Source organism: Archocentrus centrarchus, chromosome 24 (assembly GCF_007364275.1).
Source record: "Archocentrus centrarchus isolate MPI-CPG fArcCen1 chromosome 24, fArcCen1, whole genome shotgun sequence".
In the NCBI taxonomy this organism is placed as follows: Eukaryota; Metazoa; Chordata; class Actinopteri; order Cichliformes; family Cichlidae; genus Archocentrus; species Archocentrus centrarchus.
Window position 1 is genome coordinate 20602938 of NC_044369.1, and position 15257 is coordinate 20618194.

The 15257-nt window shown below is 42.9% G+C and overlaps 1 protein-coding gene across 3 annotated transcripts in view; it reads left to right on the plus strand.

Annotated features, from left to right (window-relative positions):
- ino80 (INO80 complex ATPase subunit) overlaps window positions 1-15257 on the plus strand; it is a 39058-nt gene that overhangs the window by 13299 nt on the left and 10502 nt on the right. For all 3 annotated transcript variants that reach the window (XM_030721684.1, XM_030721685.1, XM_030721686.1), the window contains 6 exons: window positions 236-303; window positions 721-814; window positions 1368-1584; window positions 4218-4358; window positions 4945-5170; window positions 13483-13610. In XM_030721684.1, coding sequence (XP_030577544.1) covers window positions 236-303; window positions 721-814; window positions 1368-1584; window positions 4218-4358; window positions 4945-5170; window positions 13483-13610 — 874 coding nt within the window. The remainder of the gene's footprint in view (window positions 1-235; window positions 304-720; window positions 815-1367; window positions 1585-4217; window positions 4359-4944; window positions 5171-13482; window positions 13611-15257) is intronic.

Genomic DNA, 15257 nt, shown 5'->3' on the forward strand with positions numbered 1-15257 from the left:
CTGTGAAAACTTTCCTCTTTTTTTTTTTTTCCCTCCTCAACAAATCTTCCTCCTTGTGGACATAAGCTGATTAGGGCCTCATAAAATGGCTATTATCCCAATTATAGATATGAAACTAAGAATTTTTGTGGGCTGGACTGGGATCAGATTATCATGCCAAATTCAGGTTTTTTTTTTTTGCTGTCCCTCACATTTGTTTGATGTGACCTGGTCTTTCTCTCCACGTCGTCCTCAGATTACTTCAAGTGCTGCTGTCTCCCTTCTCTCTGAACCACATACAGCAGTCTCTTTTTCACAGAAAAGGTGAGCACATATCAAGCTCTCATTCGAGAATACACAAAGTTCTTGTTGGAATTAGGAATTGGTTTTCTCCTGTGACACAATCTCACATTCAAATCTCAGTTTCACACCAGCGTCTGTCCTCCTCATTTGCTGTTTCCATTAGGCACCAATAAAAGTGTCCTCTATAATGACACTGGGTTATCAGCAGATGAGATGGCATTTATGATGACAGTGTCTGATTATCTGTTGTCACACCAAGTTGGTGTTGGCTAAATGTTCAGTTATTTTTTAATAATAAAGATTACAATTTTCTTTGTTTCCATGCCATAAAAACATATTTATCAGCCTACAGTTTCAAAATTGGTGAATCCCTGATCTTCATTTGCATAGTCTCATATTGGTCTTGTATTCCTCATTCTCTGATTTTTGAATCTTCAGGTGATGACAAAGGAAGCTGTTTCTCCTTCTTGCGTTTTATTGACGTGTCACCAGCGGAGATGTCCAATCTTATGCTCCAAGGCACCTTAGTAAGGTGGGCATCAAATTTTCATCCTGAGGTCCCTTTAGCATATGTATGCTGCAGTCAAGTGAAGTTTCTTCATTAAAGGGGACGAGTTATGCATTTTCCTGGTGGATGCTCATATTAGAAGTTGCCAGTGTTTCTCAAAATGTGTTCAGTGTACATACAAGAAATCCCTGTGAGCCAAAGCTCGGGGGTTAGACTGCTCTAAATGATCAGTTTCAGACAGATATTTCTACTGCTTGTTATGTATGATGTCAGTGAGAGTGGATATCCTTATATGGTCATCTCAGGCACAGCAGCCCCATCCACCTGCTGTTAAATCCTTCTGTTTATGAAGATTTGGGAAGAAAGTTGGCTTAAACAGATGGTTGCCTTAAAGGCAGAGGAGCTAAACAAATCTATTCTAGTCAAGTTTTAAAAGTACAAAGCTGGAAATAGTGGCTAACTTTATGTATCACTTTTTTTTTTTTTTTTTTCTATAAAAGATCTTAAACCAGCTTCTACAGTTTATTACATTTTTTATTTCTTTGTAACTTGAGTCTTTTCTTTCCTGCCTTTACAGATGGTTAGCCCTTTTTCTGTCCCTGAAAGCTGCATACCGGCTCCATCATCAGCGCCTGTTTGACCTTGAAGAACAGGGCCAGGAGGAAGCCGGAGACGGGGAGGCTTGCAGAGGAAAGTTACAGCCGAGGATTAAGTGTCTGTCTCGCAAGGACCTGATTCTGTGGCTGAACAGACCCATTTCCTTCCCCAACATGCACACCAGTCCTGTTTTGCAGGTAAGAAGCCGCGAGGCACAGGCATGCTGACAGCAAGCTGCACACAAGAAAATCTTAAGTAGCCATCTGCAGTATACTTTAATGTGTGGCAGAAATGCGAAACGCCAGTAGGGATCCATGTGCTGCTGACAGTGCTGAAATTCTCCCTAGAGCATCAGTTGGTGTTTGGCCACACATCGTGCTCTCTGCCCCAAGCTTCCTCTCCATCTGCAGGGATGCAATGTGGAACCTAATCCCTTTGTAGCCCTGTGACCCATTAATGCTGACTTCCCTCCTGGTATACGTTTCTCCGGCCTGTGCAGTGCATCATCTATCTTCACTCTTACATGTATAAAGGAAATCTCCAGGAATTGTTAAACACCTTTTTTTAAATGTATATATTTGATTTAAAGGTGACAAAAGCCAAATTTACACCAAGAGTTTTTGCTAATTTGTCAAGCACACCAAATATCATGCCAAAATGGAGTCGTTTCTTCTTTTTTATTGCTGCTTTATCATCCGTGTGTATCAAGTCATAAAAAGCAGCTGTTTCAACAACACACAGATCGACTGATCTGCTTTCAATATAGACTTTAAAGCCGGTAATGAGGTCTGTCTGTGTGGATTGGTATTCATGACCAGTGTGTTGCTGGTGGTTTATGGCACAATATGTTTAGCAATCTGTAATGTTTGTCAGTTAAGATGATAAATGCAACACACAGTAAATCCTTTCCTCTGCACGCAAATGGTTTCATGTGTACTGCTGAAAACCAAAGGGTTACGCTGAGACAGCACATTTTTGTTCTGATGTTTTTTTTTTTTTTCTGTATTATTTGGCAATATGCAAATCTTATTGTTAGTACACCTTTAAAAAAAAGCCTGCAGATGCTTAAAAACCATTAAATAAACACATCTGAGCCATTTCACCCAGCAAACTGCTAACCATTGGCAGATACTGTATGTATCATATTACCACCCTTCCACCAATTCTAGCTTAAGTTGTTGGGTGGAAAATACTCAGGAGTGAATGCTGCCGGGGGTAATTCCATCCTCCTCTTCCTCTCCTGGCCTCATCACACCAGGTTAGGAAGCTGTCTAGCATCTTAGGTTCCCCCCTGGAGCTTCTTAAGGTACGGGAATAAGAGTATTAGAAGCAACTTCAGATATGAGCAAGAAACAGAAACTCACAGACACCTGGAGAGCTTATACTGTATGTGTGCTTTATGACCACGCTGACCCCAAACTCCTACTTGTAGAAGTGACTCATTCCCACAGTTCTTGCCAACTTCTTTTAACTCCTCGTTTTTCTTTTAAAACTGCATGGAGCTGGCATACACTGCCACTTCTTTCTGCTTGGCTCATCTCTCTCTGGCTGTGTACTTGACAGTGTGGCCAGTATTGCTTTCAGCTTTCCTGTTGCTTCTATCAAGGAATTGAGAAAACCGAGAGAACCAAGACACACTCAGTTTTACCCAAAACGCAGTGGGGGTACTGGATTAGATTGGCTGTCTGTCCCTCTGTATCAGTCTCCCTCTATGTCTGTTCCATCCCAGTATGAAACAGTCATAGTATCCAAACAGCATGTTGTGTTTCTATTTAATTATGATATGCATGCCATGCAATATGTGTCTGATGTATGCCTACCTTATGAAGCTCTGCTTTTTTTGTGTGTGTGTTTCTGGCTTCATAATGTTCACTTTTTTTAATGAATCCTGACATCCCACAACCATTAAGATGTGCTGATATAATTGTTGTATATTGTCAACACATTGTAAAAATTGCATTTCTTGTCTGAGGCCAAATTACAATCTGCTCAAATGTCATAAATTAACAGTTTACTAACGTCAATCCTAATCCTAACGTCCTCCTGCATGTCCAAAGAGGACGATGCTTTCAGGGCTTCATGTAAAAAAAGAAAAACATTAATAACCTGCCCTGGCTGGTTTGAAAAACTAGGCTCTTCCTGGTGCATTGCTTGTGACACACACACACACACACACACACACCCATTTTAGCCTTCAACAAAGAAATTGAAGGAAAAATTGTAGTTGCTAAGCACTGGCTGAGTTGGTTTGACACTGATAGCTGATTTTTTTTTCAGCCTGCCATTAGATGGCACTGTGTAACTACAATTTCACATACAATAGCAGACATCACCATTCCTTTTAAACCTACTGTTCTGTTATACTTTGTCCTTTGTGTTAATCAAAAACATTTTGAGCAATCTCCTATCCTAAGAAGAAGAAGAAGAAGACTTTATAGACTGGTTAAATAAAGGTTTAAGTTATTGTCATATATATGTAAACATGTAATGAAAACATATAATGAAATGTGTTTATTCTGTGAGATGTGCAATTCAAACCATATAGGCTGCAGTAAGCATGCATTTCACATAACAATTTTCAGCATTACGTTGAAATGTTATGCAACATATTTAGATTAAAGCCAGTTAAATTTACATATACTGTCAGAGCAGTTTAAAGAACCTTGAGTACTGAACTCATTGAGCTCTGTATGATCTTCTTTGTTTACTTCTCTGCTTTAAAAAATCACTAGCAGCTGTAACGCCACTTCTGAGTGTTTTTGTTTTTTATTCTACTAATGAAAAAAAACAAAACAAAACAGAAGTGTTGATTTCTGTGTATGTTTTTCAGGATTTGGTGTTCACAGCCTCTAGGCCCGGTGTGGTGGGACACACAGACGTCAAGATCCATTGCAGAAAATCAGGCACCTATACGCTCCGACCCTGCCAGCCCACACTGCCACCTAAGTTCCTGCTAGCCGCCACACCCAGGGTATGTGTATAAGAAATGACCTGAGGAAGACACGCTTGCAAGCCCTCTGTGTGTTTGTGTGGACAGCCGCGGTTGCGTGCTGGCTTGCTTAAGACAGCTAAGCATTTGGGTGGTCGTGGAAGAGGGAAGCACTGTGAGCAATGCTATTGTGGCTTTTTAACAATGAGAAGCTCTTATCTGTGAAATGTTTGTATGACTGTGTGTGGTTGGGGTGCAGGGTCAACACTGTGCCTCCCAGCTGCACTTAAAACAAACAGAGTCTCCAAAAAGGGCTTCTTACGCAGGTTATTCAGTAGTTGTTCAGCTTCCTCTTGTCCCCCCCACCCCCACACACACACACACGCACACACACACACACACGCACACACACACCCTCCCCCTGCACACACAAACATACACAGATGCAGAAGCTGCTGATTCAGTAAAACTGGCCTGCATGCACTGACATCCCTCCATCTACAGTTTGAATCTCTCTGTAGCAACGTTATCAGCTTTGTAAAAAACAAACCCACCTTAAACCCCCTCCTGTTGCAGCGTGCAGTATTTGTTGTCTATCAATCACACAGTATTATCTTTTGTTTCCAAGGTGACAGCAGTCCCCATGGAGCGTTATTGTGACGACCGCAGCGCTGAGTACGAGTGGCAGGTGACACGCAGCGGAGGGGGCACGGTCTTCAAACAGTGTTTTCTGTACGGCTCTCCTGAACTAGCCTCAGAATGGTGTGTGAGGGCTAATGCCTTCCACCCACAATGCCCTGGGGGCGTGATGGCCCTTTATCCCCGCCATGGATGGTCCTTCATACGGATACCTGGTAAGCTCTAAGTGTGTGTGTGTGTGTGTGTGTGAGTGAGTGGGGGGTGGGGTGGGGTGGGGTGGACATTTTTCTGTTTGATTGTTATTATTGTACATTAAAATGAGTTCCTGTGGCCACTTGTACAGCTATTCACACTAAATGATCAATGACTATCAAACCTCATAAGTAAACTGTAACTATGGAGGATACTCATATTTAGCATGACCAACATTTTACATAATGAAGTCCTACAAGTAGTAACCATTTTTAAGCACATGAGCTTAAAAATGGCACATAAGCTTGTTCAGGACCATAATGAACCAAGGTAATTAAGTTTACAGTAAATAAGGATTATTTTGAACTGTGAATCACACTGAGGTAATCTAGCTGATTTAAAGAATAAAAATACTGAGCTGGGAAAGAGCGTAATACTTTTAAAATACAGATTTTACCCTGCCTCCTGACTTCCATCCCATTTTAACTGACTCTTTTATTAAATAGTGAATGTCCTCTTTTGTAGAATAGTAAGAAATGGAGGCCCGTGGGAGAATCCATAGATCTCAGTCCTGGGTCAGCAGGGCAGAGCCGGGCACATCACCCTTTTCTATCTCTACCTGTAGGTCACACAGGGACTTCCTAGGGAACTGCTGAGATAACGGGCCTTTACAGAGGTTCATTCATATAAACACATACCAGCAGTTTCCATTGAATTGTGATATTCAGTGGAAAGATTGTGGGGTTTTTTTTATTTGTTGTGTTTTCCCAGTGAATTTATGGCTTAGTAGCACTTTATCAGAAAAGATTGGCTTGTTGAGCAAAGGGTTAGCTGCAGTACACTGGAAGGTGATTCACCAGCAGGCCTCAGATGACTGATGGATGTCCAAGGTGAGAGAGGCCAGTACCTTTTTACAGAAAGCACATCCGTTCTCAGTGACCTGCTGACCCCTCCCCACCTCTGATAAACTGTATTATGGATTATGATGACTGTTTTCTTTTGTCAGATTGTCCCAGCACAGAAGTTGTAGACCTTGTGTGATAAGCCTGCAGTTCACTCATTTAATGACCTTTAATACTTTCTAAGATGCATTTTAGTGCATTTACTTATCATTTAAAAACAGTAGCTTCTCTAAAAATGATCTTTTAGATCCTATCAGATGAGATTGCATTATAATAAAGCTTGCTCTATTTTTTTTAAAACTTCTGTGTATACATGTGCTTGTGAGAGCGTTTCTGTGTAAAAGTGAGAAACAAAACAAGTATTTGTGTGTCTGTGTGAGAACAGCCTGAAAGCTCTTGTGAAGTTATACGGAGGCAGACAAAGCGAGGAAGTTTAGCTACTGGTCATTGTTCAAGTGCTCAGTTAGGTAACACTAATAGATGGTCTGTCTGTGTGCGAGTGTGTGTGTGTGTGTGTGTGTGTGTGTGTGTGTGTGTGTGTGTGTGTGTGTGTGTGTGTGTGTGTGTGTGTGTGTGTGTGTTGTTTGTGTTGTTTGTGTACAATCAAGCCCATTCACGGACGTGTGCGGCGCTCACACGGGGACTGAAGGTGTCTCTCAGCTCTCTGCACACACTCTCCCACGCTCAGGGGACAAGCTTTTACCTCTGTCTCTCTCTCGCTAACAGACAGGACGGTGTGCTGTTCTGAAATCAGTATCTGGCCACGGGCTCTCAGTCCGTCTGGTCTCCCACTTCTTTCTCAGCCTCAGTAGGAAGGAAGTGACCCAACACTCCGGCACCCGTCCTCCGCTGAACACATTGTTGCCACATCAAGGCTCAGATATGTACAGTAGCCCAGCTGAAGTTTCCCACCCTCCGTCTCCTCCACACTCCCAGCCCCACACCTTTAGAACAAATGGCAGAGCTGAATAACTGTTTGTTTTGAGCGCCATGGCGTGAGTACAGCTGCCCACTGATATCGATGGAGGAATCTAATCAGAGGACTTATTAGGAATCAGGCCATAGAGGAGGAAAAAACAATGGAGGCTGTAACATTTTGGACCACGGAATTTCTTTTTTGTTTGTTTGTTTTGATGTCATTGTAATTGCATTATTTCTCTAAAGATGTTTTTCATTCAAAAAAAAAAAAAAGAGAATTAACTGCACATTAATAATGTTAACAATGATGATGACACATGATGCTGCTGCACCTCTATGAGTCTCTAATGATCTCAAAGAAAGCAGCATGTGTTATCAGCTAAGAAACAAACCCATGCAGCCACCCTGTCTTCGCCACGAAGACACGGCAAAAAAAAAAAGAGGATTGGGCTGTAATTACAGAGAAATTCTGGTCTTTCGCTTGCCAAATTACTGTAGTTTGCTTTGTGGAAATTTTACACATAGCAACAACTTTATTTATTTATTTATTTATTTTAATGTTCAAATGGAGACAGATTTAAAGTTAAAAGAAAATAGTTTTGAACTTGAAAGCTGTAAAATTACTTGTTAAGATTGCAGTTACACAGAAATAGCTTTCCTCGCTGTCTGTGTGGCCTCTGTCTCCCTTGCATTAATTAGAAGGAGCCACTCCACAAAATGACGGGCTTCTCACTATAGCACTGACTCTTAACTCTTTTTCTAGCTTTATTGTGAATTGGGGAAACAACTGTTCCTGCTGCAGAGGAATCTCTGAAGGAGAGGGTTGGCATTTATGTGTCTCTCTCTCCTGTGCAGCTTATTTGTGTCTGTGTCTCTGTGTGTGTGTGTGTGTGTGTGTGTGTGCGTGAGTGCGTGCGTGCGTGCGTGTGTGTGTCTGTGTATCAATCAGTCTATGAGACAGAGAGTAAAGTTCTGGCCCTGCCGTTCACATTAGGCTGTGGGAAATGCAGTTCTGCCTTCCTGTCCCTTCAAAGAAATTCTGCTCTCCAGCAAAATGGCAGGAAGCTTCCCTGGCCCTCTGATAGACAGGCACAAAACAACGCAGACTGCCAGCCTCACCACATCACCGTCTGACTCTGCCCCTTTCAATCTGCATTAAACTGGCACCGGTAACTGTCTGTGGAATTCAGCTTTTTTCTGGCCAGCATTGAAAAACAAAACATACAGCCAAGTGTGTAAAGGGATGGTGATTTCCTAGTCCAATTTATGGCTATAAATGCGTCCACAAGAAAGGACAAATTAAAAAAAAAAATCCTATGTAGACTGAAGGGGGAGACATTAGCCACATTATTTTTCTACACTGGGTTCTTTAAACATGGAAGCCAAGTAATCTTTGCTTTCATCTGTGGTAAGTTCAGAGTCAGTGCCGGCCAAGGGTAACTAGCAGTAATCTGTCTTAATGACAGAGTTCACAGTGGGCTGCTGTGGTGTGGTGTGGTGAGGTTCCCCAGCGAAACTTGGGAGTCTTCATCAGACTGTCTGTCTCTTCCTCTGCTTAACGACTCCAAAAGAAGTGTTCGTCTTGCATGTTTGAGAGGAGACAGTGATGTATGTGCAAACATGTTCCGTACATGTACTCACCTCAGTGCGGTCCATCGCTCAGTGTCTGACACACTTAGTCGTGCAGGCATCTTTTTTTTCTCTTATTGAAATTGTGTTCTTTTTTTTCCCAGAAAGCAGACACACTGCTTTCTGGATGCAGGCACACTTTGGGGAGAGCATTTGTAAATCTTCACCAACGAGCAGCTAAATTCTCCTGTTTTCTGTCAGGCTTCTCACTCCTAGCTTTCAAATCCTCCCACTGGCATCTGGCTCTTAGCTGTCCTGATGCTGTCGCTGTAAGAAAATTAAGTTTCACTCTGATTTTGTCAATATATGCAGAAGCAGCAAAGTAGTGTCAGGCTAATATTTCCATCATCAGCAGTGCTGAACAAGTGTTGCCCATTGACTTATTGATTGCCCAGTGTAATGTATCATTGTACAGTGAGGGGCTGATGCTCGGTTCGATCGTTGATTCGACCTGTTCTGTGGCCTCCCATCTGTCTCTCTTTCTCACATAACCATCCATCCATCTTCCTTTACCAACTCCTGCTCTGCAAACTCGCTGTTCTCCATCACATCTGGCTCACTTCTCTCCTTGTTAAGGGCAGCTGCCTGCTTGACTTTGGTAGCAGCAGCAGAGGGGAAGGAAACAGAGGACAGGACAGAAGATTGTAGTGGCGTATTAATGAAATTAGCGCCATAGTTGGTTTGGGAGTATCAGGCGCCAGGCACCAGGGCTGGGCTGGGGTTAATTAGCTGGCAGCAGGCCTCTAATTGGGTCAGGACCATGTCAGACCCCTGGCTCTGGCCCTACAGGGATTGGATTACAACGTTGGGGGACAGACAGCAGGGGGAGGGAGAGCGAGAGAGGGTGTGTATCGGGGAGTGGGAGGGTGAGTTTGTAGAAGTGGAGGAGGGAAGGATGGCGAGGCTGCTGGAGGGTGCTGCAGTGGATGTAGTAGAAAGGGGGAGTGAGGAGGGACAGGGGAGTGCAGCTTAATCTGCCAGCAGGCGGTAAGCATGGAGGAGATGGGGAGGGCTGGCTGGGTGAATACCTCTGTTTGACTGGATTGGATTGAAGTGGGTGATGGGGGGTGGGCGCGTGGGGTGCTGTGAAAGGGGGGGCAGGGCAGGTGGTGAAGCTTGATATGTGTATCCATAGTAACGGCAGAGTGGTGTGACACCACATGGGATTTGCTTGTGTTTTGGGGTGTGGTCTTATCGCAGCCCTCATCCTTGTCAGGCCGTGATTTCAAAGTTGTTTTGTGCCCATTTTTCACCATTTTACTCCACAATTTGATTTACAACCACAGCATATTTGGGCACTCACAATGTCTGTTTTTTTTTTTGGGTAAAGCAATCGTTTTGTTTTGTGATCAGCTACATAATGATGTTGTTACTATGTGAATACATTTTAGTGACTCTTTCAGGCCAATACATTGGGTTTTTTAGCTTTATAGACCTATTCATTTAAATTCCTCCAAACCGTCCATAATTCATGCTATGCATAGTTACTATATCCAGCTTGCTCACGCTTAAGGCCAGTGGTCCTGCATTTCATTGCAGCCACATGTAGCTTATAATATAAGCCATAAGGGTTACATTGGAATGAGACAGACCACCAAAGTCCTCCCAAATTTGCAATTATTTATTTTCTTGGCTTCACTTGAATGGAGTATAGCGGCAAAATGAAACTGGGGATTTCTGTATGCAGTACTAAATGTTTTGAACTCCGCAACCTCTCTATGAGCCACATTGCTTCCTCTTCATTTTTTTTTCTTTGTCCTAATATTTTTTCTGTCTGTTGAATGCCTCTAAGAATTAAATATGTTGGTGAAGCGATGTTGATAACCAACACACAAACGTTGGATCATGATCACCCGTGTAGTCAAACACCAGACGGTTGCTTTCTTAAGGAGCAGAGCAGCTTCCCTATTAATGGTCTCCCTCATAATCCAGGCATAAACAAAAGGATTACCGTGACCGACACGTCTCTATATACAAAAATAATAGTATCCAACTGCTTAATATGGGATTTTCTCTTTGCCTGTTAATGCCATTCAAGACTTAGTTTAAATACATTCAACATTTAGTCCTCTTTGACCAAAAATCCTCAGATAGGGGCTTTAACCTGTCTTAAAACATGACACTGGAGTCTAGAGGCTTAAATATAATCTGCTAAACAGAAACAGATCAGTGGCAGGGATTGAGCAGTGTTGCCTTATATGAGCATTTGCATTTTTGCCAAGTGGTGGTTTGCGTCTGGTTGGTTGGCAGTGTGGCCCGCAAGTGCTAGTCGGTGCCCTTGACTGAGCAGCGGCCCTGGTTAGACTGGCACCTGCGGTGGGGAGGCCCTGTCTGATCTCAGCCACAACATCACCGCCACCACCACCAGGCTAATCCAGCCCCACTGTAGCCGGAGCCACCACAGACCCCCTTTCCTCTCCGTCTGTCCCTCTCTGTCTGGACTATTTTTTTTTCTGCTCTGCATGTCTAATCTGCTGCATGCCTCCCTCGCTTGTCCTTTTACTTTTCAGTCCATTCACTTTCTTGACGCCAAGGCCAATTACAGGCCTTTCACAGAAGGGTATATTGTCTATCTCATGGTTTGCGGTGCACTGGGCTCTTTGTACACACCAAATGGAACCACAGCTATGTGCAACGGCCTATCTTAGAATAAATAAAGCGTCACGTTAAATCAGCTTCAGTTGTGCTTTATTGCCTCTAGCTATAGGTGTATTATTTGTATCTTTCTTTATTCTTCTAAGACCATTTCGCCATTTTTCTGTGTTTTGAGAGTTAGTTCAGTTCATTGTGGGCATTTTCTGACAATACTGTTGAAGAGCATGTATCATTTGCCCAATATAGACCCCCTTTGCAGCTTTAATTTTGGCTAGTCATAGCACTCATCCTGCTAACAAAATCTTGTTGCCATGTTGGTAAAGCCTCTATCTGAATGGGGAGTGAGCGTAACTTTAGTATCATTGACTGAGACATAATAGCTAGCTATATAGAATCATCAGATAACCCCATTATGCATACTGTGCATGTGCAGAGTTTTATATTTTAAGTATACAGCTTCATTAACAGCTCAGTCAACACTGCTGAAGCTGAGGGTGTAGCAAAAACACACTTGGCTCATATGTTTTCCAGTTTGACTTTTGATTGGCTCTGTAGGGTCAAGAACAGGAGGACGCCATCTTTGCTGCTAGAGAAATCTGCCATAGATCTGTTTTCATTTCTCCCTCTTATAATGTCTCTTTTACTAAGACATTAGTACAACTTTTTCCCATTCAGTTGATGTTGTGCATGCTTGTTTATTGTAATGGCATGAAGTCCTCACGTGGTACTGCATTAGCAGTGCGTAGGTGCTATGCAGAGCTTTGCAAGTGCTGTTGTTGGTCCTTTAGCTTGCTGCTGCTGCTGCAAAGAAGACAGTAGTCATGTTATACAATTAACTTCTTAGTAGAGGAGTGAAACTGACTGTTGAAAACAAAACTATCCACTGCAGCCATTGTCTGTGTTTCTCCTACGTGATTCTTTGATATTTGATATTTTTTTGTTTCTTCCTCTACGTGGTGAACTCCACTGTGGTCTTAGCCTTTCATGTTCTAGCCAACTTTTGAACCGGCCAGCATACAACCTTCGGGTAATCCTCTTTTCTTCAAATAGACAAAGATGCAGGATACTTGATGAAAAGCTGGACAACTGAAAAGCTGAAGTTTTTTCAGCTTTTTAGCTGTCCAGAAGAAAATCAAGACAAATGGAATTAAAGACCTGTATGACTTTAATCCAAAACTAATCCTGTCGACGCATTCCCATGAGCTCTAGATCTGTGTGTGACCAAGACTGAATGCATTTGACAGGCTGACACCACTCCACAGTGACCTGTAGGTGAGCTGTCCAGTATCTCCCCAGAGCATTTCACCTATTCATCTGTTCTATTAGTTCCTCTTTAACACCTCTGCCAGGCATGACCTTTTTCAGAGGGCTGTACTAAAAGGTCACAGGTCAGGGTTCAGTCCGAGTACACATTAGCATAGAAAAGTCCCCTTAAAAATTAAGATCTACTTGAGTTTGTGGGTCTTGTACATTTTTAGCACAGGTGTGTATTTTTCACATTTGTAAGTACTTTGCAACTTTTGACTGGTACTGTATGTGGTAGGATGTTACTTTTGAAGGTATTATCCCAGCCTTGGTTTTTGCTTGTTTGGGCAATGTGTTTTGAATTAATGGCAGACGGTTACATTATACTGCCAAAACAAAACAAAGAAATAAGACTGGGAAATATTTATAAGCCCAGGTTTGTACTGCACAAAAGGGCCTAGGAGGCGAGAGTCCAGCTCTAGTATAAGATGGCCAAGCCTCACTCTCCCATAGGGACTCTGTTGTAACCCTTGCCCGACCCTGTCACCTGACCCTGGACCTGGCCTTAGGTCTCCCCACTCAGAGCCATGACCTCTTGGTCAAACACCATAGTGTGCCTGTCACAGGGTCGATGGCAGGCAAAGCCTTTCTCTATTTCTACCATTGTGCCAGATGACGTTAATTCCTCATCAGCTGGACATCGAGGAAACCACTTCAACAACAGACCCTGGGTCAAAATGACCCCCATTAGGCCAGCGCTTGCCAAAATGCGCTGGCCTAAAATTTTGCCCTCCACCCCCAAAATGTTAGATTAGGGACAGACTTTATGGCTTCTGAATTTATTGGATTTTTTTTTTTTTTTACTCTGTAAGTAAGAAGAGATGTTACTGTGTCAATTCACTAAATAGTGCAATTAAGAAGAAGTGTGGCACGACAGGCTTTAATGGTTTCATTACACAGCTAACCATGACTGAGAGTAACGTGGAAATGTCATTCTGTTGCCATCCAGCTGGTTTGTGTCTTAATACTTTCTTCTCTTCTTTCAGATAAGGAAAGCCTGATCACAGAAAGTGGGAAGCTCCACACCTTGGACATCTTATTGAGTCGACTAAAGGCTCAGGGACACAGAGTCCTCATCTACTCTCAGATGACTCGAATGATAGACCTGCTTGAGGTATAAATACACACATGCACATGCATATATCTAGAGACAGGACAGTTTATTAATCCCATTACCTGTGCCCTTTAATAGCCATGTTCCCTCTAGTGATATTTCTTTTCATAAGTTACCCTCACACCAATGCTAAATGTAAAATAAATAACCGCAAGTCCCCTTCAACAATAAATTACCTTAAGGTTAGTCAAATCTCATATATTTGCATAATAAATTCCACGTTTCCGAGTAAGTTGTTTAAGCTCCACACCCCAGCAGTGTAAGCGTTGGGGTGTGGAGCTACAGCACCTCTAATCAGCCCGCCTGTCCCCCGTTGGTGCACTCATTTGACTGCTAATTAACAGGTCAGGACTAATTAGAGGGGTCTCATCTGCAGGGGAGGCAGCCAGATGGAAGGGATAACTGGGTGCAGTGAGGAAAGAGGGGGAGATGGGAGTGGCAGGGTCTGTGGGGTCAGAGGAGAAGGAAGTAACGTATGAAAAGAAGACAAAGGTAGATGGTTGAGGGAAAAGATGGGAACAGATAGATCAACACAAAATCAGTTTTTCCTGCATTGAGCTCAGTAATCCGGCCTACACCAACGAAACCTGTATTACTTTTACCTACATGTGAGGTGTGCTGTGAGCTGCTTGGCTGGGTAGATGCATTTTCTGTTTTTTTTGTTTTGTTTTGTTTTTTTCCTACAATCTTATCGGAGGTCAGAGGCTGTCAGTTTTAAAGTTAAAACAAAGATCAGTATGTAAAATTAGCGTTGCTGCTCTCTCTACAGGAAGATCATGGTGAAACGCAGCTCTGGCAGTGTTGGTGTCGACAGCCTCTGTGCAGTGCTCTATTGTTGCCTCCATATTTGTTGCAGACATCACTGTGGAGCCAAAAGCCTCTTGCATGATGTCATTGGGAATTCCGTCCCTATTCACAGAGCGCAGTGTTGTTTCCACAGCCAAATCCTTTGACGGCAGATGGACCTGGCCCAGGTGGCTAAGGACTGTCTTCCTGTGTGCCTGGAAACTAGTGAGAATGCCTGGTGTTAAAGGCCGTAGGAAAACAGCAGTGATGAGAAAGCTCAAGATGGCTTAGATAATGCTGGCTAGTCATTCTGTTTTAATGTTCTTCTCACTGATCGTCCCACCTATAGTTGTCCCCCTTGAGCTATGATTTCCTGCTTTAATGAGGCAACATCGCAGCACCTTGTGTATCACAGAAGTCATTGTTTATAAGTAACCTCATAATGTAACAGAGGCGGGTGTGGGATTGGGGGATGTGACAGCATCTCCTCTGCTAATGGGCTCGAGGCAAACACGAATGAAATCATACATTCACCCATACATTGGGATCATTTTTTTTCTGTCTCATTGGTCAGAGCCAAAAAAAAAAAAAAAAAAGTTCTGCAGATGGAACTCATTTACTGAAAGTGATCCTGTGACTAAGAGAAAAGTGCGGGAGAGGCTGATGCTGATCTGTGTTATTAGCGTCATTGTTTTCGTCGCCAGCCGGCTGCCGGTTCTTCTGGTGACATCACGCCTGTCAGGTGATGGATGGTTCAGATTTGGGTGGCCTGAAGAAAAATAACACTGTTTGCTTTCTTTGGCAGCAGCTGATGTTGGAGCAGGACCACAGAGTCACTGTCTTCCTATTTAAGTTGTGTTT